The 15,019-nt window shown below is 44.9% G+C and overlaps 1 protein-coding gene across 2 annotated transcripts; it reads left to right on the top strand.

Annotated features, from left to right (window-relative positions):
• The first annotated feature begins 7,319 nt into the window (after window positions 1-7,319).
• On the top strand, window positions 7,320-14,856 carry CCDC167 (coiled-coil domain containing 167). Of its 2 annotated transcripts, none has more exons than XM_052695330.1 (4): window positions 7,320-7,426; window positions 9,487-9,581; window positions 11,983-12,035; window positions 14,013-14,856. In XM_052695330.1, the coding sequence occupies exons 1-4, from the start codon at window positions 7,388-7,390 to the stop codon at window positions 14,114-14,116; spliced, it is 291 nt and encodes a 96-aa protein (XP_052551290.1). In that variant the 5' UTR covers window positions 7,320-7,387; the 3' UTR covers window positions 14,117-14,856. The 2 variants fall into 2 exon arrangements, with proteins under 2 accessions (XP_052551290.1, XP_052551368.1); XM_052695408.1 differs by lacking the exon at window positions 14,013-14,856 and adding an exon at window positions 12,143-12,375.
• Window positions 14,857-15,019: the final 163 nt, after the last annotated feature.

Below are 15,019 nucleotides of genomic sequence, written 5' to 3'. Positions count from 1 at the left end.
AAAACATTTTCCTGACCACAGACTAGATTTAAAACTACTTTGGTTGCATTTTATCCCAATGAATAAAAGAAACAGAGTTGGTCTGAGTGTGTGACTCTGCTCTGCCAGCAGACAGCTCAGTGCAGAGCAGCTTCTGATCTTAGCAGAATTAGCACCCAGAAAACTCGCAATGTGATGATGAGGCACTGCCTGACCATTGCTCTGTGTGGTTCCTAAACCCACAGGAACCACAAACCAAACACAGGCACAGACCCATGTAAGACTCTGCTATACATCACCTGGGAGGAAGAAGCACCCTGCTCTCCTTGCCCTTCCTTCTCCATCTCCATTAGGCATGGCGCTTGCCACAGCATCCCCTCGAAGCCAAGGCATGGTCAGAATGGACTCCCACTCTGCATCAGGACCTCTGTTCTTCCCAAGGAGCCTTGGTAGCTACAGTTACACCTCTGTATGGGTGGATAAAGTCTGAAAGTTTTATGTAACAGTGGAACCGTTTCTCAGGAAGCGGTATTTGTGTCATCTTTTTATATTTTGAGCCTGTTCCAGCTCTCTTATCTTCTTTTTTCTTTCTTTCTTTCTTTTTTTTTCCCCCCCTACACTAGCAGCAGCAGTGTACTTAGCCTGGTAAATAATACATACTGCTCTGACTGCTATGCAGACAGACAAAGGCAGGTAGTGTATCAAAGAATAAAATTGTACAGCAAATTGCAGTGTAATAGCTGTAATTTAGTGCCCTGTGGGTGATCAGAGATTCAGAAAGTATCAGAGACCCATGCTCTGCGCTGACTGGCAAGGTGACTGGAGATACAGCACGCTATTTGACCCCTGGATTGTTTCCAGCCTAAGTGAAGCCATAAAAAATTCAGGAGACCATGCTCTCTCCCAGCAAAATGGTTTGTGGGGTGGATAAATAGATGGATTTTGTGTGTACGCACACACAGTATTTTTATATGGGCGCACAGAGATAATCAAAGAAACACTGATCAAGACCCAGATTTACTTATATAACAGAAATGCCTGGGGATGCTGGGGGTGAATCTGGGTTGGTTTATATTTTCTGCTTACAAGAACGAAGGGAAGTCTTCATTAGCGCGCCAGCTGGATCCCAACTCAGGAAATCTCAATTCATTTCACATACAGCTAGTGGCTAATGATGTATGTGTGTGTCCCTCTCTCATTTTGGCTCTTTGGCCATCTCAGTCTTGGGGGCATCCAGATTTTTTTCCAGGTTCCAATTTTTTGAGCATTTGTCTCCACCAATCACCCAGGAAATCATCTGAGGAAGCAGAAATGATGGCAAGAGACATAATGCTATTTTCAGACTCACTAGTAGCCCCTTGATCAGAGGCAATGAGCCGCATGTTCCTTTGGAGCCCAGCAGATACCTGGAAGGATGTAATCAAGCTCCTTCTACCTGAAGAAATGACAAGCATGCAGGGATGCAAAGTGCTGTTCCCCCCTATTTGCAGGCGTCTCTGCATAGGAGCAAATTTCTTCCTTGTGTCTGTTTGGAGCACCTCCATCTTCACAAGTCTGTCCTGTTGCCCAGGGGAATCAAAAAGCAAGGGATCGGCATATCCTCCTAGAAGCACAGGGTCTGCCCACAAGCAGTGAGCACCAAGCTGAGCAACGGGAATGCAAAGCAGGACCATGGGCAGCAGTTAGCACAGTTACCATGCCCTTTCTTTTCAAACATCCATCCTGAAAATCACAGAATACATAACAGGGCAAGTCCCCCATCAGTCCTGCAGGTGAGAACAGACTCAGCCTTATTTATGCTCAGCAGGTAGCTGAGCCAGGGAATATATCCTACATAGTTGTCCTCTCTCATAACAAGTGACAGCTCTGTTTGCATCAGCCATGGCACTCAGCAGCCTTTTCAACACACGACAGGCTCTCAGAAGGAACCATGTAGTAAGAGGCACAGATTTAGCTTCTCCTGCCTCTGATAGCAATGCTACAAAATCCTCGAGCATTCTGCTACTCCAACAGGATCTGGAATCTCATAGGACACATTTCCCATCGGACCCAAAGAGAATGGTGCTGTTGATGAACAGCTATATGGTTCAGCATCCTCATGCCTCTCATCAACAGAGAGGTAGGGCAGGTGAAAATGGGGTGATGGGAGCCAAGAATGGAGGTTGTGTACACCAGATCACCAAGCCAGAAACTAGCTGTCCAAGACCAGAGATGTTACTGCTGCCTCAGTTGCTGAAACGCATGCGAGCTCCACCTCACCAGGCCAGGCTCAGCAGCCAATGCCACTGCAGCCTATATGCCTAATAAATAATTTTTTATTTTCTTGAACCCTTTCAAGATTCATAAATCTCCAAGAAAAACTCAGGCTTTTGTGCAGGATCCCCACTGAAAAGCACAGCTATAAAGTCAGCCACCCAATTCTGAACTGGCATGGATGCCATCAGGTGTTTCCTCAAATGACCCTCCAAGCTTCCACACACATCAGAAACGAACTCATCCTGAGGAGCTGTGACAGTCACGTTTTTCCTCATCTGATGCTTGCCAAATGTTAAAAGCAGGGCAGGCTGTTCCACTCAGCCATGCCCTGATTTAGAAATACACAGCTCCCCGTGACTTCCCGGGCAATCAGTGAGGCCCTGTACTGTCTCTGCACCATGGCACGCATCTCTGTGATGGATGCACCTCCGCTGGCTGCAGAATAAACTCAAGTCACAGGGTTGTGGCCCCAATAACACAGTACTTCATAAAGCTGCTTAGGTCTCTCTGTTCTCAGATATTTATAAGGAACCCATTCCCACAATATATCTAAGCACCTCACAGCCTATCAGATATTTCTTCCTGTAACTATGCACGTATCCGTGTTCAATAGATAGGAACTATGCCTGCGCAGCTTTTCAGACTCATGAGGTGCTGCAGCATGTTCACAGGAGGATAGCAATGCTTTCATAGAACAAGTAACACAAGTGGCTGGGGCAGGCTCAGAAAAATGCCTGCAAACTAGCACCTGGCATAAGAAAACTAGGGCTGGTACGTCCTGAGTGAACAGACAGAGACTAAAGCAATAGGGCATCTCCAATTTTCAGTAATACATTCGGACAAATCAGAGCCCCAGGTTTGCAGAATGGGACCCACCAACTGGACCCCATGAATCCCCCTTGGATCACATCTCTAAAGGCCATTCCAGCTCTCCTGTATTCTCCAAACTAACACAGCATGACTTGGAGTTCAGCTTCATTCAGTATCAAACTGAGATCTATGACTCCATGCTGTCTCTGGCTCTGCAAAAAGCAGGACTCCATCTGTTCCCTGCTGCAATTACTGCACTGCGTGGATAGTCAAGATCTTGCATGAGGCACACAACTCCTCAGAGCTCCACATGTTTGACCGAGGCATGTAGGACACAGGATTTCATCCAAACAGAATCTATTGATGAGAGCAGACATCATCCCTGGCTACAGAATCCCTTCTTGGCTCAACTCTGTATTTCACCAATGCTAGTTCTGTCTCAGGGTAGGTTGTTTTGATTAATTTCATTTAATTATTTCCATAATCTCAAGCTGTTCCCAGAATCTGTGTGGAGCTCATCAAGGTGGAAGCAGAGAATATGATGCACACAAATGAAAGATACACTCCACTGGTTTCTCTATATATATCTTCCAAGAGGGAAAAAAACTCCAGTACAGGAGCATCTTTCAGCCTGTGGAAGCCTAACAGTGCTATCTGTCACTCTTCTGTTACCCGGTGGCACTTAATTCTGCTGCTGTCCCCACGAGGGGCAGACATTTCTGCACTGGAATTCACTACCTGGTCATTATTAGAGAACTGGAATTTCATCCCTGCTTATGGAAAAGGAAGGGGAATATATGAGTTAGTCATATAGGAAGGAGATGGGAGAAAAGCAAAGCCCTTGTTGACAAGGCATCTCTAAGCACAGGGTATTTGTCCAGTTTCAGCTCAGCATGTCTTAGCAGCCATTCATCAGCTATTCCCAAGCTCTTCATCATCCTGCTCAGATCCAGCTCACAGCATCTCTGTTTGCTTTCTCTCTCCTGATCACTCAGCCCTTCCTTCTTCCAGAAGGTCAATACACATCTCTATTTCAGCCCTGGTGACATTTTCTGCCAATTCCTTTGTCAGGGATATCCTGTCCCAGTGACCAGCTCCATTTAAACAGCAAGACTGGGATGGGAGAGGAGTGAAGGCACCGGACAAGGCACCTGATACATTAGAGAAATTTGTTCTCAGAAGTTTCATGGGGGTCCCTCCAGTTCCACAGTTCACAAGGCACTGCCTGACAAGATGGAAAAGGAGATGCCGGGGGAATGGAGGAATGGTCTCCATAGTACAGTCTAAGACCCCAGGCCCCCAGACTCAGCACCAGCTCAGCTACTTATTTGCTGTAAAGAATGGGCCAGATATTGTCTCACTCTTCACATCTATAAAGTCAGGTGTCGGCCTCAGCTTCCTCTCAGACTTGTCACAGGACTGATTCATTTGTGCCTAGAGAGCACAGTGAATCTTGCAGATGGAGAAGGCAAAAAGAGGTAGGAAGATTGTAAATCAGGAGTGCCCAGGAACATTCTCCTAGACGCATCCTGCAAACTAGCACTGAATGGCTCACATCCATATTATTAAACCCTTTCACCTCTGAAACAGTGACCTCATGCAAAAGCCTACTGGGAATGGTGCTTTGCCTGTGATAACATCCAAATCATGCCTAAATGCTGTTTCGGACTGTCCTAGGGGGACCAAGCCAAATCATGCTGAGGGTGTGCTGACACTTAACACAGATGATTGAATTTGTATTCTGGGAACATTGCTTGACGTTATTTGATTTACTAGTAAAGTCTTAATTAGTAGTGAAGACTTAATGTCTGTTCTATTAAATTACCCTCAAAGTCACACTGCCCTGATAAAAATCAAGCATCCCTAAGCCTTCATGAAAATATTGCTTCTTCAGCTCTCAGCCATTACCTTTCCATCTTCTGAATGAATGTGGAACAAATTATTAAATAACCTAGGGATTAAAAAGAAAAAAGAAAAAAAGGCAGCTGAGTGAAAACCAAGAACAAGCCACGTCAAACTAGATAACTTTCTTTGCTATAGTAACTGGAATAGTAGATATACCAGGAGCAGCACTGAAAGTTACTGTGATGCATAGTAAGGCTTTCTGAAACAATCCAGTATGATATTTGTTATGGGTATGAACTCTGAAAGCAGTTACCAGTATTCTACAGTTAGAACAAGAGGACTTACTGAGATCAGTTCCAGAGATGCCACACCAGAACAACTGAGTATTTTCTTCAATAACTCAGATAATGAAATACAGAGGTGTACCAGTCCCATGCCTGGAAGAGCTTGCAAGATTCAGCACTGCAAACCAAAAGATCTTGAAAAACTGGAGAAACATCTCACAGCCAGTCAGCTAAAATTCTGTAAGAGTGGTATAAAATACTGCACTGAGATGTATGAAAATTAAATGCACCGGTAAAAAAAGGGGGGGAAAAGAGGTGACTTACCACAGCACTGAGAAAATGGATCAAGGAGTTACAGGGATCAAGAACTGAACACCATCATTGTGAAGACGTTGCATAAAAAGGCAAATTTCATTCTTGGGTATGTTAATAAGGCATACTTTATAGAAGACAAGGGAGTAATCTTTTCTTTTTTTTTTTTTTTACTTTTTCAATACCAGCAAGGTCTCAGTTAGAGAGGCTTAGTGCAGATCGGGAGAGGAAGAAGGTAACAAATGCTGATGAATTCTTCCTTGTCTCCTGAAAACAGGTAGAGATGCAACAAGCTCAATTGTGTTGTAAAAAGGAGGGAAGCCTTCCTGGCCAAAGAGCAGTAGAATGGGTATCAAAACATCAAAGCATCCCTGGTGTGTAGGTAAAGCAAACATTCACTTGGGGGGCATCAGTACATCTGATCCTACCTTTTGGTGCGTAGATGGAATGGCCAGTGAACGTTCCTTTCAAAAGCTGACTGAAAACTACCTCATTCTTTTACTTCTCTTCCAGCAAGCATGCTCCATAATCTGATTGCACTCACAGCCAGAAACTTCTGATTTCCAGTTTAAATATGCATGTGGCTTGTCAGCAGCCACTTGATATGGAATCATTCAAATTCATACTCATATGCGTATATATTAAAAAAAAAAAAAACAACAAAAGATCATTGCATGTGAAAAGCTTCCAGAACTGTTCTTCAGGTTTCAAGAAGGAAAAGATTAAAAAATTGCAGAGGAAGTTTCTTTCTTTCTTGTGTTAATGTGTAGGTGACCTGAATGATATTAAAAAGGAAATGAAGATGTAATGCAGGAAAAGGCTGAAGAGGGGGCGCCTGCTCAGGGCAGAACAAGATCTAAAACCATGAGAGTGGCATAATGAGATTATCAGCCTGATGGATTCAGAAGGGCCAGGAGGAACAAGACATGAATTAAAATCTATAGTTTGTTCATGAAGAAGGAACCACTTTTCCCCTTCTGTCTTCCCAAAAGATGTGACAACACATCTTTTGTGGTCACACTCATCTGCACCCAAAATAGGATGTGTGTATCTGTGACAAAGCGTGCATGTAAGAATTGACAGACCTCCTGTGAATCAATAGTCACCTTTGTAAAGGAGAAAATGCTTTCTGTTGAGTTGCAAACCATAACAGATGAGTTTTCTTCAAGCCTTTATGCATTTTAAGATTGTATTTACACTCACTAAGCAACTATTCTGTCTAAGAGGAGGAAAAAATGTCAGAATCCTGCTTCTTCATTTTCTCCCTGCCCCAGTGCTTTTCCTAGGGCTGCTCGCCTAGTCCTGCTCAGGTTCTTCACTTCCTTCTGACTTCCTTCTGACTTTCTTCTGTGTCTCTCCTGGAAGGTGGAAGTTCAGGCTCCTTCGGGTTCACTCCACAACACTGCCAAGCACCTGAGTGGGAAGCTGAAAAAAGCACAGATGCTCTTACATTAGTTTCTACAGAGAGAAAATTAGGCTGTTACTGACACATGCCCAGCTAGAGCTGAATGTGTAACATGGGCGCTCAAAGGACCACTGATGGCTCCCATCAGAGGAAAACTGCCCTGTCAGTCCAGACTCGCCCTCCGACAAACCCAGAGGCAGCTGGCTTGTCAGATGACAGGACATCGCTGACTACTGCCAAAGCGCTGCCGTGAGGAACCAGGGGTCACCTAGAGAGCGGAAAATCCAATTTACTCGGACACCACCACACCCCCCGCCACCGCCATTTCTGAACGAATGGGCCGTGAGGCGGCCAAGCAACGCCCTCACAAAGATGGCGGCCGCCTCACAGCGCGGCGCCTCACCAAGATGGCGCCGGCCGTGCGGACGTGGCCGCGCTCGGATGGGGGAGCGAGGCGCCGCTCTGCTCATGCGCGTGTGCGGACGGACCCGGGACCATGGGCAGGAAGCGAGAGGGGCTGAGCGTGGCCCGGGAGGTGAGGGGGGCGGCGGCGCGGGGCGGCTGAGCCCGGGAGAGCTGGGCTGTGCGTGCCTGCAGGGCTTGTCTCTGTTGTACCCACGGGGGGTAGGCAGGGGGTGGAAAATAAAATCCCTTCAAATCAGAGAAAGCGAAGCTTGTGTTTCATTACTGACATCATAATTTCAGCTTTCCGTCCAGTGTTACCTCCTGAGCTGCTGTGGTTGATAAAGCTTTCTGAATGAGTCTCCACGTGACGTGATCCCGTCTGACTGCTGCCCTGCAGAGCTGCTGGGCTGATTCGGGGCGGGCTCGCTAACTGGATAGACTCGAGGCTGAGTGGAGGAGGAGACCCAGGGTAGCTTTAAGTGGGATCCGGCCCTTTCTCCTTTCCCAGCACAGCAAGCTGATCTGCTGGATCTATTTTAGACCGTAGTGTGGTGTCTGGTATGTATTTTCTAGCCTGCTGTGGGTACAGCGTTTGTAAAATGATTTGCCATGAAATGAATTATTCTAAACGTGTGGTGAGAATGGGTGTATGTCCATGAACCACGAGTTAGCATTTAAATGTAAACAGTTCAAAAAAGTAACCTCTGCTGGACCTACTTTAATAACGTAACCTAATTTGTAGATGTAAGAACCACTAATTCCTCTGTGAAAGGAGCTGCTCGAGTGTGCTGGCGGGTGACGAGGCATGAGAAGGCTGCTCGGGGAAGGTCTTTCTTCTTCGCCCCCACCTCCTCGTTTGGCTTTGATCTGTTTTATGAGGGTCAGAAGACAAAAACCTCATTACCTGACACTGCTGGATGTCAGCGTATGCGTGATACGGCGCTTTGCCAGTGTCTTAATTAGGGAATTCATAAAAGCAGAGGGTGGATGCCAGTTTCTGAAAAGTGCTTTTAGCCTTTCTGCTGGAAAGAAAGCTTTTATTAATTCATTACAAAATGTATTAAAAGGGATCTAGCTCAACTCTGTAAGCAAAGCAGCTTCCCTCTCTCTTTTCGTCTGCCTTTATGCAAGCTGTTTCAGGCTCCCTGTCCAATGTGGTCCTGACAAATGAGATTTAATAAGGGTGTATGTCAGTTTGGACTGAAGTGCACTCTGGGTTCCTCTGTTTTAAGAAGGTCTCCAGATTACAAGTAAGCATTGCCAGAATTCAGTGAATTCAGAGGCTCTGAGCCTCATCGGATCTTTTGTAGTGAGGGAGGCAGCAGGCCTGAGATGTTTGTATACATATGAAGCTGCTGGGACTTGACTTTCCATGGGGAGAGGAAGGACAGCTCTGTGTCTCACCTTATTTTGCAAGCAGGGAAACTGAGGCACTGTGAATACATGACTTCTTAGGATCCTCACTCACAATCTTCCTTCCAGTCCCTAATGCCCCAGACCAGCCTGAAGAAAAGAAACAGAAGGATTTCAGAGGAAAAAATTTTTTTGTTCATTCAGCAGTCTATTCCTCCTTCTTTGTCTTTCTTTCATTGTTATTACTTTCTGTCCCTTGTGCCCCTAGCTCAGCAAAGCTGATGGTGCAGTTCAATGGCAAGTGGTTTATTAGCAAATTATTGTTCTCCAGCAGGGGAGCCAAACTTTGGGTTTGATTTAAGAGCAGTAAAAACAGCTGCATCTTTTAAAGCATTGTGTGGAATCTGGAGATTTTTAGTCAGCAGAAAGTAAGAGCACTGACAGAATTGGGCAGAATATCTTTTGTTATGTCTCATGAAATGATGAACCAATGGACAGAGAGTGTTCCATTGAGAACGACTGCAGACTGAGCAGGAAGAATCGTTCTGGTGGAGAGGAGGGAGAAGGCAGTGGCATGGATAATTTAGCAGTGGGGCTAGCAGCTTGCTAACCAAAGCTGCTCTTAAATTGTATTAACATGATTTTTAAGCACTGGTTTCAGAGAAGGCATGGTGTATTGTAATATGTTTACTGTCTAAGCTGCATCCAGGTGACATAATGCAGAACCTCTTGCTGGGTGTTTATGAGTGTTTCCAGCAGAAGCGCCTTTTCCTTCTGAATAGAGATAGAACCATTTTAGCTGGGAGAGGAAATGACAGTGACTGATGTGTTTTCCAGATTGATGAACTGGAGGAAAAGCTGTCACTTTGCAGACAGAGCATGGAAGAAGTAGATCTCAAACTGCGCAGGGAGAAGCTCAGCCATGAAGGAAGGTATGAATGACCGCTTCCATTCACAGCTGTGGCTGCACACTTCAGTTAGCTTTCATCCTGCTGTGGCGCTGAGCAAGAATGGGAATGCATGCTTCCTCTTTACAAGACTGTCTCCTCCCATCTTGGAGAACTTGCCAGTGTGAGAAGTTCAGTGATACATGGAGAGAGCTTTATCTTACAGCCTCCCTCTGAAACTTGCATCGCACTTAGCCAAGCAAAGCTTAACTAACTGTTCATTAGCAAAGCAGGGTCCTGTCCTGATGGGAAGCATCTGTATACGAAACGCAGAGCTCACTGCACACTGCTACTCAAGCCTAACTGAAGCTGCCTGAGTTCAGCTGGGGGAGATGTGCAGCAACTACTGATGGCCCCAACCAGGTTGTGCTGCAACTGGAAAAGGGGCTGAGGGAAATTACTCTAGTTGTGCCAGCGTTGCAAATATGTCTGGATATAGGGATGCAGTGACACACTGACTTTTCTTGGGAAAGGGTAGAAGGACAAGTGCTGTGAAATCTGTTACAGATGTAAAAGAGGCAGCTGTAAAATATGAGCTGAGGACAGGACTTTCACCCGGATTTTATAGTAGGCACAGGCAGAGCCTGATCTTTCTCTAGAATGTTAAGCAAGAAATAGTTGATCTCCCACATGATTCTCAAATTTATGTGTCTGTGGATGTTCTTCCAGCATCCTATTGCTCTGCTCCTGTCAAAAAGGCTGGTAAATTCAATTGCAGGCCAAGGAAAGGAAATTTCCTGTTGCCTGTTTAGTTGTACAGAGCACAGTTACAAATCATCCTTGCAGTGACAGTGTTTTCACGCCCTGATGTTCACCACTCTCAGCTTATATTCTTTGTTCTTCTCTTCTACTCAGTTGCCTTGCTCTGCACATTCATTAAGCCACGCTGGTTTTTTTCTCTTCCTTTATTGGAGTGTCATATCCCTCATTTGTATTTTGACAGGGTCCTGTGTCACCCTGTCACTCATCTCTAGCTCCCCATTTCACCAGTCTGTTATCTAGGCCTAATTTTTTTTTCTTTAATGCTTGTTGTCTGCAATCATCTGCTACTGAAGTGGCCAACAAACCAACCTATAGTTGGTAAATTGACAAGATGGGATATATCTGTATAAGTTCTCCTTGAAAATAAGAGCAAAGAATTAAGATATGGGAATTCTGGGACCTTTTCTAAATTGTACAACTTCTATGGAGTTGGAAGTGGAAATTCTGTTGCCTAATTCAGTACATTCACAAACCATGTCAGAAGGTACCACGATCAAAATTCCTGGCGCAGCACATAGTTCGTGAAGGAGAGCTCTGCTTTCCCACTTTGAAGTTGAGTTACCCTTGTTTTCTTCCTGTCTCATCTTCCAATCAGCTTTCTTGACTCTGTTTACAAAGAAAGCTTCTAAGCAGCATCTCAGCTTTGTTGGCAAATGTCTTCTCACTTCCTCCTGGGTGCGCTCTGCATTTCCTTTCCTGACTGCATGTAAAAGCGCTTTACTCTCCAGATGCTGATGAAGCCTGCTTTCTTGCTGTCTCTCACTTAAGAAGATGTACACATAGGTTAAGAAGATGTACACAGGTATGGAATCTGTTTCTACAGCAGCTCCTCGCTCTGCCCCATAGGGAACAACAAACTATTATGCTTGCCGCCTTTTCTGTCTGCTCTGAACGAGGAGATGATTTGCTGGTGCACGTTTGTTTATATGCACACAATCTGAAAGGAGTGGCCATGTCCTCACTGCTGTAATGGGAATGCTGCTGCTCCTAGGCAATTTGTTTCGCTTTTATATTTTAAACTGTGTATTAATTAATCATATTGTGCAAGAGCTGGTAGGCCTGAATTGCTTTTTATTAGTAGTACCCTGGGACTTCAGTCTACAACAGGTTGTTTAGCTGGTTGTTACGGGCTTGGATTCAGCTTGTTTCTGGGTTGACCAAGTTGTATAAATTGGATACCACTGACAAAGGGATCCCAGCTTCAATCAGTGAAAAGAATTAGCATTCCAGCACTGAGACAGATGTACCAGAGAGGCAGGATTCCATAGAGAGCATGTGTGGATCCTGCCCCATCTTGAAGCCATGGCAGGACTTATCCCACCTAGAGGAACAGAGAGAATACACCGTTGGACAGACACTCCCGTCCTGCTGACCTGTAATGACATTATCCTGAAAGAGAGACAAAAATATCTTGAAAAAAGTAAAAAGTCATCTAAAACTGCCTTGTCTCTTCTCTTGCTCAGTTGGGAGATTCTAAATTGTCACCTATACACAGTGAAAGTGGTGATAAGCTCATTCTGTTAGCAAATATTCCTGCTAGTGGGACAGTCTCTCTTCCATTGTATAAGTAAAGAAGTAGGCTGTTTTGTGCCTCACGGGTAATGAACTTTTCTTCTCATTACAGAAAGTCACTGGAGAGAGAGAGAAACCTACTAATGACCAAAGCTGACAACTATGGTAAGAGCTTCATTAAAAATGGTCCCTCTGGGCTGAATGGCATCAGTGCTGCAGCTGAGCTTCATCTTCAAGCTCCTGCCATCTCTAACTTCTGCCTTTGAATTTAGGCTCAACCAAAGGGAGCAAGACTGGGGGAAATCTTTTTAGCCCATTTTGCATCTAGTTGAGCCATGATATTATAAGGGAGAAAAAAATTAGGTATCAGCTGATGAAGGAGGTAAAAAATCCCTTTCGCATACCCCAAGCTACCACTATTTATAAAGTCTTAGCTGACAGATTGGCTTGAGAGGCTTTTAACAACTTCTACCCTTTCTTTAAAAAAAAAATAAAAAATAGAAAATTGCTGAGCAATCTTTTAAATGCTGACTGGAGTACAGCCAGGTGTACTTTCCTTGGGGAAGCTTCTCCCTGCATTGGTCTCTGGGGGCTATGCTACGCATCAGCATAAGTTCACATTGAATTGCTGCCTACAATATCAGAGCACAGGGTCATTCCCTACTGCAGACAGTTAAAACAAGAGTCCTCTTGAGCTCCTGCATGTTTGACAGTATTTTCGTGCTGTTGGGGATGCTGCCTTGCATGTTGTCATGCTCTGGTTGTTCACAGTCCGTATTTCCTAGGTGAGCATCACAGCAAAACTGCAGTTGCCCGGAGCCCTACTGTGCGCACTACAGGATAGCACTTGGAGTGAGGGGCACCATTGGACCCCACTCCCTGGGTACTCAGCCCATGGGATGTATATTTATAAGGGAAGATGAGGCTTCTGCCTCGTTCACAGGAGAGGAGCTGGAAAACTTAGGCTCCACCTAGGCTGCTCAAGGGCAAAAGATGGGTGAAGGGGGTCTGGTTGATATCAGCATCTGTGCGAGAAGCCAAAATAGACCAGATACAGCAGAATGTGTACTTCCACAGTGGCCATAACCCATCTATATCGAGGCTGCTCTGACAGAGATAGATTCATGTAGTAAGCTAGAGGAAATTTAATTGCCTCCCAGCTCTGAACAGATCCACTCTGCAGCAGGGCAAGCACCAAAGCTCACCCAAGGGACAGAAGCACAAGTGTTCTTCAAGGCTCAGAGAGTTGAAAGTCAAGGTATGGCCACTAAATTTGAATTTAAAATTTTAATTGATGTTAAAGGTTTGCTTCCAGAAGAAGAACAATTATTTTAAATACATTCAAACCAGTTCCCTAAGGGCCTAACACTAGAGGAGAGGCAGGCTGTGGCTGCCACCTCTGTACCAGCAGTCAACCATCACTGCAGCCATCAACAGAGCAGTCTAACAGGTTGCTCAGACAGCAGCAACAGCCTCATCTAATGGTGATGGCTGCTCCTTCTGGAGCAGAATAGACAGTGCCTCTGCACACAGTCTTTTTAGGTCATCACTCTGGCCTCTAATTAAATCCATGCTTGTTCCAGCTGACATACTTGAGGCTATGATTACAGTGGTTGGGTGGATGTACAAACATGTACCAGGCAAAGAACAGGGGCAGAAGGAACAGCTAAAAGCCTCTTTTGATAGCATTGCTAGTTTGTTGTATTTTAAGTTAGTTAAAGCACTGAGAAAAGATTGGATTGAGTCTCCTGAAATTACATCTAGAAAAGGGTAAAAATAACTCTCTGCCCTCTCTGTCCTCTTCTTCCTTCCCTAAAGGAGCAAACAGTTGTTCTAAAGAACAAGCCAATCCTTAGTATGGTCCTAGAACAAGGTCATTTGCAGATAGGAACTGGACTGGGACTGAAGCAATCCTAAAGACAGCTACTGAGAGTGACAGGATGTATTAGCAAATGAAAAGTTCCTGCTAGCCTCCTTCCTGCCCAGGATATTTTATAATTAGCAGACTCAAGAGGAGGCCTTGACGAGGTAGCATTGTGCTTGTAAAACAATTTTTAAAGGAGATACAGCAGCAAAACACAAAACAGCATTCACAGACAAGGGTTTTGATTTGGGTTTGGGTTTTGGTTTTTTTTTTTTCAGAGAAAGAACTGAGTGTGCTTCGTAAGGAAAATCGCAAGAATGCTGCCCTTGCTGTGGCCATGGTGTTGTTGATTGCTCTTATTTACACCTGCTGGACAATGTGATTGCACTCAAGAATTCTCCCTGCTGACCAAATGATTCTACTGCAAGGAGCTCTTCCTTCTCACCACTGCACCTTTCCTGAGAGTGAGGATCAGCATTTCAGAGTGCTGTTCTTGTTTATTTTCTCAAAGCCTCACCTTAGGGAAGCTCTCTGAGAACTGAGGAAGCAAACTAGAAATCACATTGCACTCACATTGGGAAAACAAGTTGAGCAGAACTCGAGCTGGAACTCTTACCCAACTTGTAGTCAAGACCCTCAGGCCTGATGTAGGACTGTAGTATGTTCTCCCTTTTGAAGAGGATCTCTCTGATTGCAGACAAATGCTCTCTGCCCAAGCTAGTCAGAACACATGCCACCTCCTTGGTTGTTGTGTCTCAACCCTAAATTGAAGAGACACCAGGCTCTTTGAATCAGAGTAACCTTTTGCATTGTGGCATGGGCACATGTGTCTCCAAAGCTGAGATAAACACAGATAGTTCTTCTTCCATTTCAACGTAAGAGGACCAAAACCACCCTACCTCTATAAAAACAGATGGGAGGTAGGTATCTTTTATGCAGGCACATAGCAGCCAACTTGAGATCTTCAGACGTGGACTTTGAAAATATCTACATACCTCTCTTGTGCGTCAGTTTGGTAACTATTTTGTGCCTCAGTCAACATATGCAGAAAAGATTTTATTGTCAACTCCCAGGGATGGAAGTGCCTTTGTAGGGCTTTAAATAAAGTAATTTGACATTGCAGCTTTCAGCTTTTCCTTCCCCTTTTTGTTGCACCTCCAGTTTTGCAGCAGGCCTCGTCTCGGGCCCCTGGTTAGGATCTTATCATCCTGCAGTCTCCTCTCTTTCTGGTCCAGTGACATACCTCAGGTAGCCCTGAGGGAGCACTTGTCAGGAAAGCCTTTAG

The sequence above is a fragment of the Tympanuchus pallidicinctus genome, unplaced genomic scaffold (genome assembly GCF_026119805.1).
Source record: "Tympanuchus pallidicinctus isolate F22 unplaced genomic scaffold, pur_lepc_1.0 scaffold1, whole genome shotgun sequence".
Classification (NCBI taxonomy): Eukaryota; Metazoa; Chordata; class Aves; order Galliformes; family Phasianidae; genus Tympanuchus; species Tympanuchus pallidicinctus.
Note: the sequence above shows the minus strand (reverse complement) of the source record. Positions and strands in the feature narration are given on the sequence as shown.